This window comes from Setaria italica, chromosome I (assembly GCF_000263155.2).
Source record: "Setaria italica strain Yugu1 chromosome I, Setaria_italica_v2.0, whole genome shotgun sequence".
Lineage (NCBI taxonomy): Eukaryota > Viridiplantae > Streptophyta > Magnoliopsida > Poales > Poaceae > Setaria > Setaria italica.
The window spans coordinates 13009141-13024220 of NC_028450.1; the positions used below are offsets into that span (position 1 = coordinate 13009141).

At 50.2% G+C, this 15080-nt stretch overlaps 1 protein-coding gene across 1 annotated transcript; it reads right to left on the reverse strand.

Annotated features, from left to right (window-relative positions):
* Nucleotides 1-8620: 8620 nt before the first annotated feature.
* LOC101766284 (premnaspirodiene oxygenase) lies at nucleotides 8621-10698 on the reverse strand. Its single transcript, XM_004954761.3, has 3 exons — nucleotides 10176-10698; nucleotides 9630-10070; nucleotides 8621-9545 (listed from the first exon to the last, which is right to left on the reverse strand). The coding sequence occupies exons 1-3, from the start codon at nucleotides 10629-10631 to the stop codon at nucleotides 8913-8915; spliced, it is 1530 nt and encodes a 509-aa protein (XP_004954818.1). The 5' UTR covers nucleotides 10632-10698; the 3' UTR covers nucleotides 8621-8912.
* Between the last annotated feature and the right edge of the window lie 4382 nt (nucleotides 10699-15080).

The window sequence follows — 15080 nt, forward strand, 5'->3', positions numbered from 1 at the left end:
CGACGTACTCGACTCCGAAATAAAACAATCGATCGGGATGCTCAGTCAAACCATAGTTTGACCGCGTGCGGGCGCCACAGAGATAACGCGGGAGCTGTGGTGGCCTGGTGGGTCCCCTTCCAGGATCCTATCTGCCTCTGGGACGTGGGCCAAGGCAGAGTGGAGAGTGGTTCAAGTCAAGCCTGACGTGCCCGTTCTGTTCTCGGAGCGGCCAAGTAAACAATCTACCCTTTTTAATATAGATGAACAATCTACCTATTTGGTTGGGATTAGCTCTGTGAAAATCTACACTAACAAAATTTGTAGTTTGCCGGGGAAATACTTGGATGTTAAGTTTACATCCTTAACAATTAAAAAGAGAATTATGTACAAATAGTCAACAACAAGAATGTACACCAGAAAAGCAGTTCCCAATTTTTAGGAGACAGGTTATAATTCCAAAATGCCCATGCTGCACCCACCAACACACCCATTTTTTGAGGAAAAAAATCTCCTAAAAACATTTCTATGATACGCGTGCTAAACAGATTTCTCAAGAAATAAAGTTATCCTATAAGAAGTTATCTGGACAAGTTACACATAAAGAGCCGTTTTGGTAGAGATTCTCAAACAGCTTCTCCACCGATTTTTGGTGAAGTCTTACCAAAGAGCCAAATTCAAAACGGCTCTACAATTGAAGCTAGGGAGAAGCTGCAAAACGGCTTACACTAAAGAGAAGGAGCCAAAAAAGTGGTTTCACCGGCTTATCCTCCTCTCCAAGCATTAAGACCCCCTTTGACAGGGCTTTTGCTGCGGCTCAACGGACAATTTCTGTTGAAGTTGTACCAAACGCTCTTTCAAAAAACAGTTTCGGAGGCGGAGCACCCAAGTAGCCTGTCTCCAATTTGTACTAACGAGGCGAAGCCGAAAAAACTAGCTCTCTGCAGCTCCCTCCTCGTATGTCCACCAATCGTTACGAAACTACCCCTAAACTTTGTTGTAAATTACACCTAAATTGCCACCGCCTCCCTGAATCAGTACAACATTTTCATCCCATGAACCGTTCATCTCTATCCGCTTCTCTCCCTATCACGGTCAGGTAGCAGCAGGTGAAATGGATGAAGGGGAGGTGGCTCTGCCGGCCGAAAAGGGGTTCCGGTGGCTGAAAGGGGTGGATCTGGTGGTGAGCTCCAAGATACGACCAACGAAGGGACTATCGGCACCCCGTTCGTGGGGCAGGGAGGCCTGCTGATGGCCCCCTAGGTGTGCTCTTTGCGGCTGCGGGATTGCCTCCTGGCGCACCGAGGACACGCTTGGAGGCGCAGCCACCGTGGGGACAGACGGTGCCGCCCAGACTGGCCTATCTCTTGGATCTACCAGATGATCTAGGAGACGTACATCATGTGTTCCATGTGTCTTCACCCAAGAAATGCCTGAGAATACCAGAACAACAAACACCCCTAGAAGTAATGGATCTACAACCTGACCTATAATACCAAGAAAGGCCCATATGTATTTTGGATACAAGAATACGGCAAACAAGGAGGACAACAACAAGGTTATGTAGAGTACAGTAGAGCAATCACACACAAGCAGAAGCCACCTGGGAAAGAGAAGAAAACCTTAGGAAAGAATTCCCCTACCTATTCGAAAGACCAGTCGAATCTCGAGAACAAGATTTATTTTATGTGGGGTAGGTTTGTAACATCCCAATTTTCATATGCATTTAAAATATGAACCCCAAAAATTTTTCTTAAAATTTACCTAGCAATTCAAACCCTAGAGCCTTGTATTTGAAATTATGCATTGAAATATAATTTTCATGAACTCATGTGCATATGTTTGAGCTAACTATTCCCTCTGCTCCAAAATAATTCACCTTAACATTCGTTCCAAGCCCTTACATCAAAACCAATTCAAATTTAAAATTGCATTTCAAATTTGAACTTAAAACACCTCACCAACTAAAAGGAAAGGCCATTTAAACCTACTTGGCCGGCAACCTCGGAACCAGCCCCCCTTTCCCTTTCTGGCCCAGCTTGTCCCGCCCCTCCTTCCTCAAATGCACACACGAAGGCCCATCAACCGGCCAAGCTAGCAACCCCATCATCCCCTACGTCCGGTTCCTCCCCCCTTCCCTCTCCCTCGCCCGTGCGCAACGTCACGCCGGCTGTGCAACGCACCCGACCCTCTGGCCACCTTCCCCACTTGCCCTAGAGCGTGCCGCTATCGCCTACACCCCCTTCGTCCCCTTCGTGAGCTAGAGCGCCCCCTCCGGCCTGGAACCCAGCTATCCCCTCCACCCACGCGTGCACCGGAGCACACGACCGGTGGCATGGCCACCCCAATCTCCACATCCCCAGCCAGATTTGCCTCCTCGTCAAGAGCACCACATGCGCCTACACTAGGCGCATTCAATGCGTTCCTCATCCCATGCCAGCGCATGCCTCCTCGGCCTTATCCACCCCCGTCGCTGGAGCCACACGTCGCCAAGCCACCGCCACACCATGCTACCTGTCCCGGGGTCTTGCTGTGGCCTCCCCGAGCCCCGCTGGCAGCCCTGGCCGCCTATAAAAGCCTTCTCGCACCCTTCATTGCCACCTCACTAGCCATCGCCGGAAAGTACGTGTGGCGGAACACCTCGGATTAACTTAACTAAAGCACATTTAAGTCGCCTAACACGCGATCCACATGCTTTAATCAAGTTAACTCGCGATCCGTCGGATTTCATCCGATAAACCACTTTACAGGACCGAGTTAGCATAGCTCACACGAAGGTGAGTGGTTCCAGAGAATACAACAGATCAACCTCTTAAACAAGTACAAATTTTATTACAACACTGGTTCGAAAATCAGAGTTTTAACAAGGTTCAAAAGCAGCGGAAAGATAAATCGCAGAAGCTAGCGCTGGGTTTGGTGTCCCTGATGAGGCCGATCAGGACATTAGTGATCTCTTTCCTCGCCATCCGAGGAGGGATCCCACTCGATCGTCCACCCAGGAGGAAGCTGGGGAGGCCAAGTGCCAACAGCAGCACACTCAGAAGCTTCAACTTCACCTGAAAGAGATGCCACAAGCAAGGCTGAGCTACTAAGCTCGACAAGACTTAACCGACCGGTGGGAAATACTACTCCTCCAACTTCTAGACATGCAAGGCTCTTTGGCTGAGGGGTTTGTTTTGTCAAAAGCAACTACAGTAGGTCTTTACTTTCAATATTTTAGCTCCGATTCTAAGTTTATTAACCAGTCTACATTAGCAGCTTATGCTAAACAAACATCGTTCCAAACAATATGTATATAGAACATGCATCAAGTTCATATCATCCTCATGTTCCATCTTTACTTAGTGTAGCCTAGCGATCAAGCAGTCTCAAACTATGAGAGGCAGACGAATCGATTTGAGTTTCTTAACCATGCATGGAGAACCTAATCTCACGACATCCGCGCACCACCGAGGGTCGCTTCCTGTGTCGGCCGTCCCCATCGATCCCCTGACCCATGTCGGGCCCACTTCTCTTGGTGCAATGTTCCACAGACCCGGCCTCTGCCGTTCTGTGACCACACTTGTCACCACATGCAGCCACAAGGGAAACTCTGTTCCAGAGACAGTGGATCGAACCGCTCACGTCCAGGTTCAATCAGGTACTAGGCTTCCCCATCCCATACTAGGTATGAGATTAGTACTTTCAAACACTTAATCACGAACACCATCACTTTCTGACCTTAACAGATTCATGTAGACAGACGGGGCAATCCACCGACTACCAAAAAGAGTTCACAAGGCTCTGCCCCATCCACCGTCCTTATAGTTGTAACTAGAAGGAGAACAAGCAACTCCTATAACTCGCGAGTCACAGGGAACCACTCGACTTTTACCGAGTACTGTTAAGCATTGCAACTACTCGGACTTATCAGACTAGTGTTCAGATCAAGGGAACTGAGTCATACATCTATGGTTTCAAACCACTCCTATAACGTAAATGCACATACATACAAAAGAAGGCATGCGCAAGTTTAGAAAGATTGGGTTATGCTCCGGGGCTTGCCTTCGAGCGGGGCGGAAGCAAACTGGTCTTTGGCGTGCTCTACTTCAGCTCCTGGGGTTGGCAGCTCGGCTACCACTCTGTCTTTTGGCACCGGGTGTAGCTCGTAGGTGCTGTCGGTGAGGTTTAGTTCTACACGGAAATGCAAATGCAGGGGTTAAACATTTAGACAGTTAATTCAACAACACTTGCAAGCTTTAGACTAGAAAATGTAGCAAAACTACAGGAAATGTGTGGAAATCCCAGCTTCTGTTGATAGAGAATAAGGTAAAAGAGTCGGATTGGGGAAAAACTTATGATCTGACCCTCAGACCTAAGGAATAACTGTACCGGGGTCCTCATACTTAACACAGAGAAGTCCCCGAATTTTACACAGATACCCTTGGTCAAAAGAAAAGGATACAGCCGAGCCCTCGGGCGAGGCGGACAAGGGTCGGGCGAAACAGACAGGGTTGGGCGAGATGGAAAAGGGGTCGGGCGAACCGGATAGGGGTCGGCAGCTTACCTTTTGGGCCTATTGGTAAAGTCTTGGGGTCGGGAAGGAACAGACTGAGGCGGAAAGGTTTAAGGCGCTAAGGCATGGGCGGCGATAGGGTCCGGCGGTGCTTCGGCGGCGGGGGTGTTTCTTATGGACAACAAGTAAGCTCTAGCACCGTGCGGAGGACACAAACGGCTGGTGGGTTGGAAAAAGCGGGCGTTGAGCGGAGAGGGGGGGGTTCCTTAAGAGTTTATGCGGTAGCGCTTGAGTGCGAAATAGAGAAAGGTGCGACAAGGCAACGATGGCGAAGGGGACTCCGGTAGAGGCTCTGGTACTCCCTTTTATAGCTGCGCGGAAGAGAAGGAGTTCGGGTAGTGCGAGGATCAGGCCGGAAGAGGATGAAGTGCTCTGCCGTGGTGGCGATTGGTTGACACCTCCATTGGCTGGCGAAGCGGAGCTTCGGGGATAGGGTCTTCGGTCATTGGGCACTAGAGACAGAGCTTGTGCAGGCACGGTTTTGCCGGAAGGAAGGATTGGCGATAGCGAGCGCGGGTCTGGTCGCGTCAAGCGGCGGATTGGGGGCGGCGGCTCGGCTAGCGTGCGGTAGGAAGGAAGGAAGGGGCACTGCAGGCGAGGGCGCTGCAGGCGAGGTGACAGGGCGAGCGGCGACGCTAGCAGGCATAGACCAGCGGCTTTGCCGGGGCACGCTACCAGCGAGGCAGAAAAATGAGTTATCACTGCTGGAGCCGTGGTTGGCGAAGGCGGTATCGTCGCGGGGCGCATGCGTGGGCAGCGCAACTGAGGGGGTGACGGAAAAGTCGGAAGGCATTGGGACGCGGCCGGGGATCCGGTGAGGAGATGCGCGCGGGAGGCGAGGCTGTGTGGCACGGCAGCGGCCAATCCTTGGTTGTAGCGGCGACAGGGCGCCTGGCGCGGCCGGCGAGGTTGCGGGTGAGACGAGACGAGATGGAAAGGGCTGCTGGGTGCTTCCGCACGTGATTGGGGACGAGGCGTGCTGATCCATATTGTCGCAGCTGGCGACTGGGCGAGGCGGCGCTCGTTGGGGAGGCTGAGCCACGCGGCGGAGAGGCTCTGAAACAAGGCGCACGCTTGCTCTGGCGCGCCTGACCCGAGAGATCCATGGGATCTGTTTCTGGATCCATCCTCCGGTCTCTGGTTCTCCCAAAGTTGGGAAGACACTGGTTTCGGTACTTAGAAAAAAGCTGCTATTTGTTGGGTTTCAGGGGTCGGGCTGATAACTGGACTTTAGCGGATATGGTTCGAGAAAAGCTGAGTCAACCGGATTAGGGACTTGTCTTAAGATTAACTCGACTGATAAAACCTAAGTCGTTACAGCCTACCCCCCTTAAAAAGAATCTCGTCTCGAGATTCGGGTGTAAGGGCAACCACTGGGGGTGTGCGATGCTTACCTCCTTGGCTAAAAAGAAAGCCTCTAAAGTGCTTGTTCAGATACTCCTCTGTTTCCCATGTTACTTCATCCTCTGTGTGGTTACTCCATAGAATCTTGTATATTTTCACCATTTGTCGTCGGGTGTGTCTCTCCTTACGGTCGAGGACTTTGGCCGGGTACTCGGCATAGGTCAGGTCGGGTTCAACTTGAAGTTGCTCCTGTTCCAAGATTTCAGTCGGGACTTGGACACATTTCCTTAGTTGGGAGACATGGAAAACATCATGAATGACTGAGAGCTGTTCGGGTAGCTGGATTCGGTACGCGACGGGTCCGCAAATTTCCACAATCTCATAAGGGCCAATGTAACGGGGAGCCAATTTTCCTTTTACTCCAAACCCCAATTATACTCTTTTAACCCATGTTTATGTATTTCTATGATTGCTTGCTTGATTTCTTACGTATAACTACAATTATGTAGAAAACAACGATGCCGGAAACACTTTTGATGACTCGGATTATGAGGAAGAAGCTTTGAACGATCCGGACTTCAAGGAAGGCAAGTACCACAAATCATCATCATCTTTTGATCCCAAGCTTTATTAACAAAATAAACTAAGATAATAACTGATTTACTTTATAAGCTTTACATATTTTCTTTATTTCCTTGCTTAGCTCATCCTAATAATTTTGAGCCCTACTTGATATCATGAACCCCATATACACTAGGTCATATCATGACTCACAAATCCTAAGGAAGAGTGAGAGTACTTTTAGAAATGGCATAAATGCAACTAAAGTGAGTCTAGCAACCAGTTAAGGCTAGACCCGCGAGTAAGAGGGTAGCCTCGGTAGAGGATCGTATCCTAAAAGCTTACTCTAGTCATATGAGGACCGGCTCATGGGAAAGTCTTTCTAGTGGACAGTACAGCCACGTGTGACAAAAAGGTACACCCTTCAAGAGTGCCTAAACATGTGAGGCCTAGATTCACACCCCAACAACTAAACCTAATAAACCATCCCAAGGGGCCACAGTGGGCAACAGATAGACTGGAGCAGGACCTTCGCAGAGTCCCAGGTCTGGTCAGCACGGGTCATGAGTTGAGGTCCGTAGGACCTGTTGACATTGTATGTCAAGTTGAGGTCCGTAGGACCTGTTGACATTGTATGTCAAGTTATGATGCATCTTTTCCCAGGACAGAGTCCACAAGTGGACATAGTGTGACCTACCCCAGCCATATCTATGGGCAGAGTTAGGGAATGTTGTCTAGGAATAGATACGGGTGGGTACGGGTCTTGTGGGTCAATACCGCCTCCATACAAGGTATGGGCTGATCGAACGTGCGGGTAAAGTGTACACCTCTACGCAAAGTTATAAAACTATTCAAATAGTTGAGGCTCTCGATCAAGAGCTCACATAGTTAAATCTCCCATTAATTAGTTATAACCTGCTTTATGAAAAGAGTGAGATTCAGGCTTGTCCCGGTAGCAGAAGCCATCTATGTACAAAAATTCTTACCTTAGCACTGCAGAATTTGTTGAATTTGAAGATCATGATCATCTCGGCAAGTATGTTCTCAACTGGGCACCACCGTACTTCGTCATGGAAGAGCTTCAATTTTACGAGAAAGGGGACACAGTCTTCCACGATGTTTGTTGCCGCTTTTTCTCGTAAAATTGAAGCTCCTCCTTGACGTCCGTTGCTGCTCCACGGAGAACATGCTTACCGAGATGAACACGGTATGTCTGCAGAACTTGTTGAACTTGAAGACCGTGATCATCTGGCAAGCATGTTTTCAACTAGGCGGCACCACACTTCGTCATGGAAGAGGTTCGATTCTACAAAAAATGGGACACGGTCATGATATCCGTATCCACAGCCTCCATCATTTCTGGCTCCGTTGTCCCTTCCGTGACCACAGCCGAAGCTCCCAGGAAAGCTCCAGTTATGTCGCGTGCCACTGCTGCCACTGAACCTCGCCTTGAGTTTTTTGCTATGGCTGCATCGACGTTGTTCTTAACAAAACCCGTCGGAGGAGGAATCCATTTAGACACATTCCTCTTCTCGCTCATCTTTTTCTCCGACGTACTTTGACCACCTCCACGAAGCAGTGGGTGGATAACGGGCTCTGAAAAATATTTTCATGAATCGCTTTTCGTATGGCAAACCATATAGCTCACATCGTGAGCACCACTCGTATCATGTCATCCTGCGGTAGACGGAGACGGTCCGGAGTTCATCAAACAAGCACGCGTCACTAGCAAAAAATGTTGGGCCTGCTAATAAACAATCCAGACCATACAAGTGGGCCCTTAAGGCCTGGACCTGTCTCTGGGCCTAGAAAGATTGGTTTCGTTTGCTTGGTTGGATCCATGGCAGCTTCCACGAACTAATTTTACTTATCACGTTCGCATCCATTTCATCATCTCCCGTTTTTATCTTTCAAGTTAAACGCGGTATCTGAAAATAATATACTCTCCAGTCTCCAATATGATGTAGCAAAACTTGTGAACATAAAGCAAAACGATCGCATTTAACCAATTAATGGTTTCAAAATTTCAACGCCTCCGATAAATTTTGACCGAAACTTTTAGCAAAATCGCGAATTGTGTTAATTTCTCCGGGGAACGAAATTCTAGCCAAACCAAAAGAGAGAACCTGTGTTCACAATGCAGCCAGAATGCGGGGATACATATTACATCTTTGTTCAGTTCAGGTGAATTATTGGCCACACCACAAGAGGCCTCAATTATTTTGGGTCGCATAATGTCGCGATACATACCCGTACAAACTTAAACGCAGCACACACCCCACAATGTGCAGCATATACACGTAACACACCATATACAGTATAGAATACTTGCAGCGCGGACAGATACGGCGATGCGTACAGCATACAGGTACATATACGGAGCTCGGGCGGCACGTGGCCAGCACGAGGCCGGGCGGTAGCGCCTGTTTGCATGCATGCAACCTACGCGGCGAGATGTCCTCCTCGACCAAGGCTACTTCGTTGAGACAGCGACCACCGGAACGAACGGGGTGGCGCACAGCATCAGCGGCGAGCGGCGGCGCACGCCGAGGCCGGGCGCCTCCTCCATGTCGACCTCGGCTACCCCCTCCGGCAGCGACCAGTCGAAGTGGTAGAGCATCCCGACGAGCGCGAGCTCCATGCTGGCGAGCCCATAGTTGAAGCCGGGGCACATCCTCCGCCCCGAGCCGAACGGCAGGAACTCGTAGCTGCTGCCCATGAAGTCGACGCCGCCATCCTCGAACCGCTCCGGCTTGAACTCCTCGGCGTCGTCCCAGTACTTGGGGTCCCGGCCGATGGCGAATGCGTTGATGACGACGCGGGACTTGGCCGGGATCGTGTACCCGTCGAGCTCGCAGGGCTCGATGCTCTCTCGGGGTACCAGCAGCGGCGCCGGCGGGTGCAGCCGCAGCGCCTCCTTGATAACCAGCTTCAGGTAGCGGAGGTTGCTCGCCTGCAGGTCGGCCTCCGTCACCACTGACTTCCCATGGAACGCCTCCCGGATCTGGCCCTGCAGCTTCTTCATCACCGACGGGTTCCGCATCAGCTCCGACATCCCCCACTCCATTGCCGACGCCGACGTCCCCGTCCCGCCGGCGAACATGTCCTGCGTGTGTACTCTGGCTCAATGGCACAGACCTATCGATCGAGCTATGAGACTAGGGGCAAGGAAATGCTAGGGCATATATACCAGTATGATGGCCTTGATTCTGCTGTTGTTGAGGTGGAAGCCGAAGCCACCTTTCTCCTGCAGGCCGATGAGCACGTCGACGAGGTTTTCCTCGGCGTTCTCAGCGCCGCTCTTGACCTTCTCGTCGAGGATGGCCTTCCTCTCGTCGATGATCTCCTGCAGGATGGAGTCCACCGTCCTGTGGATGTCCTGGAGGCTGCGCTTCATGCCCGTGATCTTGGCCAGCACGGTGGTCCACGTCGGGAACAGGTCCGGGATGCTGAAGCCGCTCGACAGCCCGACGCCGGCCTTGATGGCCGCCATGAACTCCGGCGCGTTCTTCCGCTTCTTGCCGAACGCCGCCCGCGACACGATGCTGTTGGTCAGGCTGTGGAACATCACGCTCAGGTTCACCGGCGCTGACGGCCCCGCCGCGCGGATCTCCGCCAGCTTCAGCGCCACCTGTATTAGTACAAAGTCCGTCACGTCAACAGTCTTTATTTGTCATGTTTGTGTTATTAACTGTTCAGGAGAGTTGCCATGGACGGCGCCCGGCGTTGCGCTCACCTCGTCCTCCCTGATGTGGCGGAAGGAGAGCACGCGCTTGGGGCTGAGGATCTCGGCGGCGCAGAGTTGTCGGAGCTTGCGCCAGTAGTCGCCGGAGGGGGAGAAGAGGATGTCGGCCCAGTCGTACCCGACGATCTCGCCAGCGAGGAGCTTGGGCCGGGTGGCGAAGTTGGTGTCGTGGGTCTTGAGCACCGCGCGCGCCGTCTCCTTGGACGAGGCCACCACGAGCGGCGTCTCCCCGAGCCGCAGCATCATGAGCGGGCCGTGCGCGGCGGCCAGGTCCCGGAGCGCGCGGTGGGGCAGCACGTTCACGAGGTGGTGCATGCTGCCGATCACCGGCAGCTTCCACGGCCCCGGCGGCAGCCGCGGCCTCGGCCTCAGGGCGAGCTTCACGAGCTGGAGCAGCGCGACGGCGGCCACGGAGAGGAGGAGCGACTGGTAGAAGTAGTCGTCCATGACCGCTGCAGAAGGTTTGCTAGTAGCTAGCTGCTGAGTTTGCTTGCTGAGCTGAGCTTGCTGTGTGAGTGTGTGGACTGTGGTTGATGGTTCACTGCCTTGGTTTGGGCTCGTATATATAGCGCAGGTAAGTAGGGTACCGGCCATATGCATGCATTATTGCCCCCATGTCGTCACGATGGTGACGCAAACTCTCTCGTCAAGGTCCGAGCATTACTTGAACATGGAGCATCGATCATGTGTTCACACGCACTACCCTGCAGGCTGGAGGCCAGCGGTCTCGTACGTGAATAACGTGTGTGTTGGTGCCTAATGGAAACAATTTTTGCTAAGCAGAGTACACGTATGTGTCCGTAGGATGGCAAGTGTGACTATTCCATCCATCACCGATCTCTGCATGTGATGGCAATCTCCTGTTGATCCCGGAGGGAGAAAAGAAAAGCGACCCAGAGACTGCTGACTGATGATCGTAGAACGCGGAAACGACAGTACAGACAGGACCACTGACATCTCGATTGCATTGGTTTCCTGACCAATTGACGATCGATCATCAGGCCATCGATCGTACGCATGTGAGTGTGACGAACATGCTGTGCAGTAGATTGTTTGCTACCTTTACGCATGATACACATGTTCCTACTGGCACGGGTCGGGAGGTAGTCACTACGGGATTCAGGTCGTCTGCCGTGTCACTCGACAGAGGTCTAAAAATACTCGGCAACATTGTTTACCGAGTGTTGCGTTTAATGACCGACACTCGGGAAAAATCTTACCAGCAAACAATCTTTACCGAGTGTTTTTTATCGAACACTTGATAAAGCTTTTACCGAGTGGAAAAAACACTTAGCAAATAATTTTTAAAAAAATTAAAAAAACAAAGATGCCGGCAAGCTCATCGCCACTCGGTAAATAAAAAAGCACTCCACAAATTAAAGATTTCCGGTAGTAAGTGATGGAAGCCGTACACGTACGCCCCGATGGCGCGGCCTGATCAGCCAAGACGCCTCACCGTGTTGCGGTGGATTGGAGGATAATCCTAAACATTACTGCGTGCTCGCTACGACGTTAGCGTGTCAAACGTGACCCGTCGACGTGTATTACGTACCTACCACCTTGTGTCATATACAAGTATACTGCTATTTGATTATGTGACTAGTACTCGGTCGGTCTTCAACACTTTGGGCTAACTCTAGCTAGCTACTGGTCGCGTTTACTAATTACATAATTTTGCATGCTACGGGGATCGATGTGGTGGGCATGTGATGACGGACTGATGAGCTTCAATCGCTGCCACAACAAACTCGGAGACTGAAAGCTGCAATAATGATGTACACGGTGTGGAATATCTGGAAGGAGAGAAATCGAAGAATATTTGAAGGAAGAAAGGAATCACCATTTGCAAGTGGTGTCGTTCAAAAAAATTTAGATCAACCTAGGAGGGGTAGGCAATTTTTCATTAATTACAAGAAATAGGTATCCAAATTCGAGCTATAGGGGACTCGAATCTAGATGGTTAGAGTGCACGACCACACTTTCCACTCTAATTAGTTGAGCTAGACTTAGTTCCTGTGGTGTTGTTCATCAAACAGGAATCAAATGAATGGAGCAGCGCAGACAAGCATGCGGCTCGCCGGGAATAACTTGGTTCTAATGTTATTATTGTATCCTAATTCCTTTGAGTTGAAGAGTTCGATTTTAATTATGTAATATGACCTATGTATCAACCTTATTGCTTCTTCTACTTATCATGATAAGGTTTTCAAAAAAAAATTGCATGCGCACAGTGGTTAGATCGAGACGCCGGGCATAGTGTATGTTCGCAGTTTAGACGGATACTACTTGGTTGAGTGAAGTCGATTATTTCATCTTCTCCGGCGAAGTTCGTCCTGCCGGAGGTTCCTTGTTCGTCTTTTCTTTCGATTTTGGTTTTGATGGATCCTTTGCGGCTTACTTTCTGTTGACGCTTTTTTCGGTCAACACACGAATACACTAGCTCGCGCGTACACCAGAAGATCACCTCGTCAGCACCGCTGCACTGGTCGGTCAGACCGGTCAGAGGGGCCGGTCAGACCGGTCCTCGCAGAGTCACCGGGAAAGCCTAGAATCACCACCTCGGGAGGGGCCCCGTCGAAGATGGCATGTCTAGGGTTGCTTTGAGATCGGTCAGGCCACTCAGAGTTTCCTCAAACACTGTCGAGACGAAGGAGGAAAGCAAGGGGTTAGAAAAGTTAGGGTTTGGAGATAAAAGGTAAACATATTTGTTTGACGATTGGGTATTAGCCCTCAATTGGCCAGGGCCCTTTATATTTATAGGGTGGGAGGCTTTTTCCCGCAAGGAAATCCCATTTCAACTCCAATTCAACCACGATTCCTAATTTTGCCTCGAATTCTGGCTGACCGGTCTGACCGGCTAGGGCAACCGGTCAGACTGGCTGGCTCGTGCAAGACCAGCTATAGCAACCAGACCGGTCAGACCGCTCGGAGAAACCGGTTTGACTGGCTGGTCCAGCCTGGTCGGCATTACTGCCACTTTTGGGCTCCAACACCCCCCCCCCCCCCCCCCGTTTCTTGGCAAAGCTTGCGTGCCAAGAAATAAACCTAAGGGCAATGAATTCCACCGGCCATTTACTTCTAAGGACGATATTTCAAAATATCAGCCATATTGTTTTAAGCGTCTTGCCAAACACTTAGATGATACTTCTTCAAGTACTTCCTATTCAGAGCTCTCGGTAGCTGAAATCCACTTAAAGTCTCCACCATATAGGAATTTTCATGGAGCACAGTTGTAATCTTGTATGGCCCTTCCCAATTTGGAGACCACTTTCCAAATTTGTTGCCCTTGGTTCCTATAGGTAGAATCATCTTCCAAACCAGATCCCCTACCTGAAATATTTTGGCTTTGACCTTCTTGTTGTATGCTCTTGCTACCTGAATTTTGTCTTTTTCAATTTTCACCAAAACCTCCATCCGCTTGTCAGTCACCTCGTCAATTTTATCCATCATCAAAGCATAGTCGGTGTCAAAATCAAGATCATTCTGCTTAGCCACCCTATATGCACATAGACTAATTCATTATTACTATGTACTATTTACTGAAACTTGAACTATTAGCCCTCGGGATCGACGAACCGTCAGAAGCCCCGAGGCCCTTCCAAGGTGAAGGATAATATGAATCTTATCATCATGGAAGTCACAAAAGAGGGCAGGCCAGTTGCTCCCGAAAAAGCGGCAACACAGTACGTGAGTCAAATCGGGGCAATCGTAAGGGACAAAGTGCCCATCAGCATCAGGGAATGAAAGGGCAAAAGAAATAATCCATACGCACTCCAGGATATAGAAAAGAATATGCTGTGGGAAAATGTCAAGACACATTTCACATTTTCCGATGGATATAATGAAAATGATGTGAAAGCGTGGACGCTGAAGAAGATGGCCACACAATTGCAGACATTCAAGAAGATGCTAGATGCAAAGTACCGTAAGAAGGAACGAACTCCGAATTTTACTAAGTGACCAAAGTTGAGGGACCACTGGGAGGTATTTGTACAATACAAGAGGAGCAATGACGGCATTCAAAAGGTCGTCACCAACACAGGGTATGCTGGTCATAAGGAGTACCATCATCGTCTAGGGCGAGGTGGTTATGGCAAAGCAATTCCAAAATGGAAGAAGATGGAAGCAGGCCTGATCATTTGGGGTATCGTACCAGCAACTTTTGACTAGCCTGATCGATCGAAAAATTGGTATTGTGCTCATGGAGGCTCCCTGAGCGAAGAAGATGGGACACTGATCTTCACTGAGATAATACGTGAGACGGCCAAAAAGCTTGTCGAGACCATTGAAGTTGTTAAGGCTAGGAGGTTGAAGGTGTTCCGAGAGAATGATGAGCTCACATGGGCCCTCGGGAATCCTAAAAACCTAGGACATATTCGAGGGTTCGGGTTTGTTCCGTGGAAGTTCGCATTCCGAGGCAACTTGGACACGTACAGAAGCGAGAAGCGAAGAAAGGAACAAGAGGATGAGAGCTAGCAGCGCACGATAGAAGCCAAAGTGCAATCTGTGGAAGTAAGAATGCAGGAAGAAGTCAGTCGTCGAATGGCCGACGCAGTTGCCAGCCCTTCTCAACACCTTGGGAGCAGCTATGCGTCCACAGGGCTCCCTGATCCACAGACGCCAAGATTACCCGTGGATGTGCAACGGTTCCCTATGGATACCATCACGAATCGCACCACATGTGAGTTGCATACACCGGTCGGCAACCTCAGCATTAAGGTATACTTATACATAATATTTATGCACCGGACGACAATCTTAATCCATCAATCCACGGGATCAGAGTTTAATGCTTGTCTTCATCTCTTCTATATGTACAGGTTGCATACGGGAGTGCCTTACCAATCCTGCTAGGGTAGACAAGCCATGTCCTGGAGATTCCACCCGGCTATGCTA

Excerpts from the sequence above, each read along its gene's own strand:
- LOC101766284 (XM_004954761.3), bottom strand. The coding sequence starts at position 10,631 with ATGGACGACTACTTCTACCAGTCGCTCCTCCTCTCCGTGGCCGCCGTC. Across the intron at positions 10,071-10,175 it reads GCCACATCAGGGAGGACGAG|GTGGCGCTGAAGCTGGCGGA; the intron begins GTGAGCGCAACG and ends GTACTAATACAG. Across the intron at positions 9,546-9,629 it reads GAATCAAGGCCATCATACTG|GACATGTTCGCCGGCGGGAC; the intron begins GTATATATGCCC and ends GTACACACGCAG.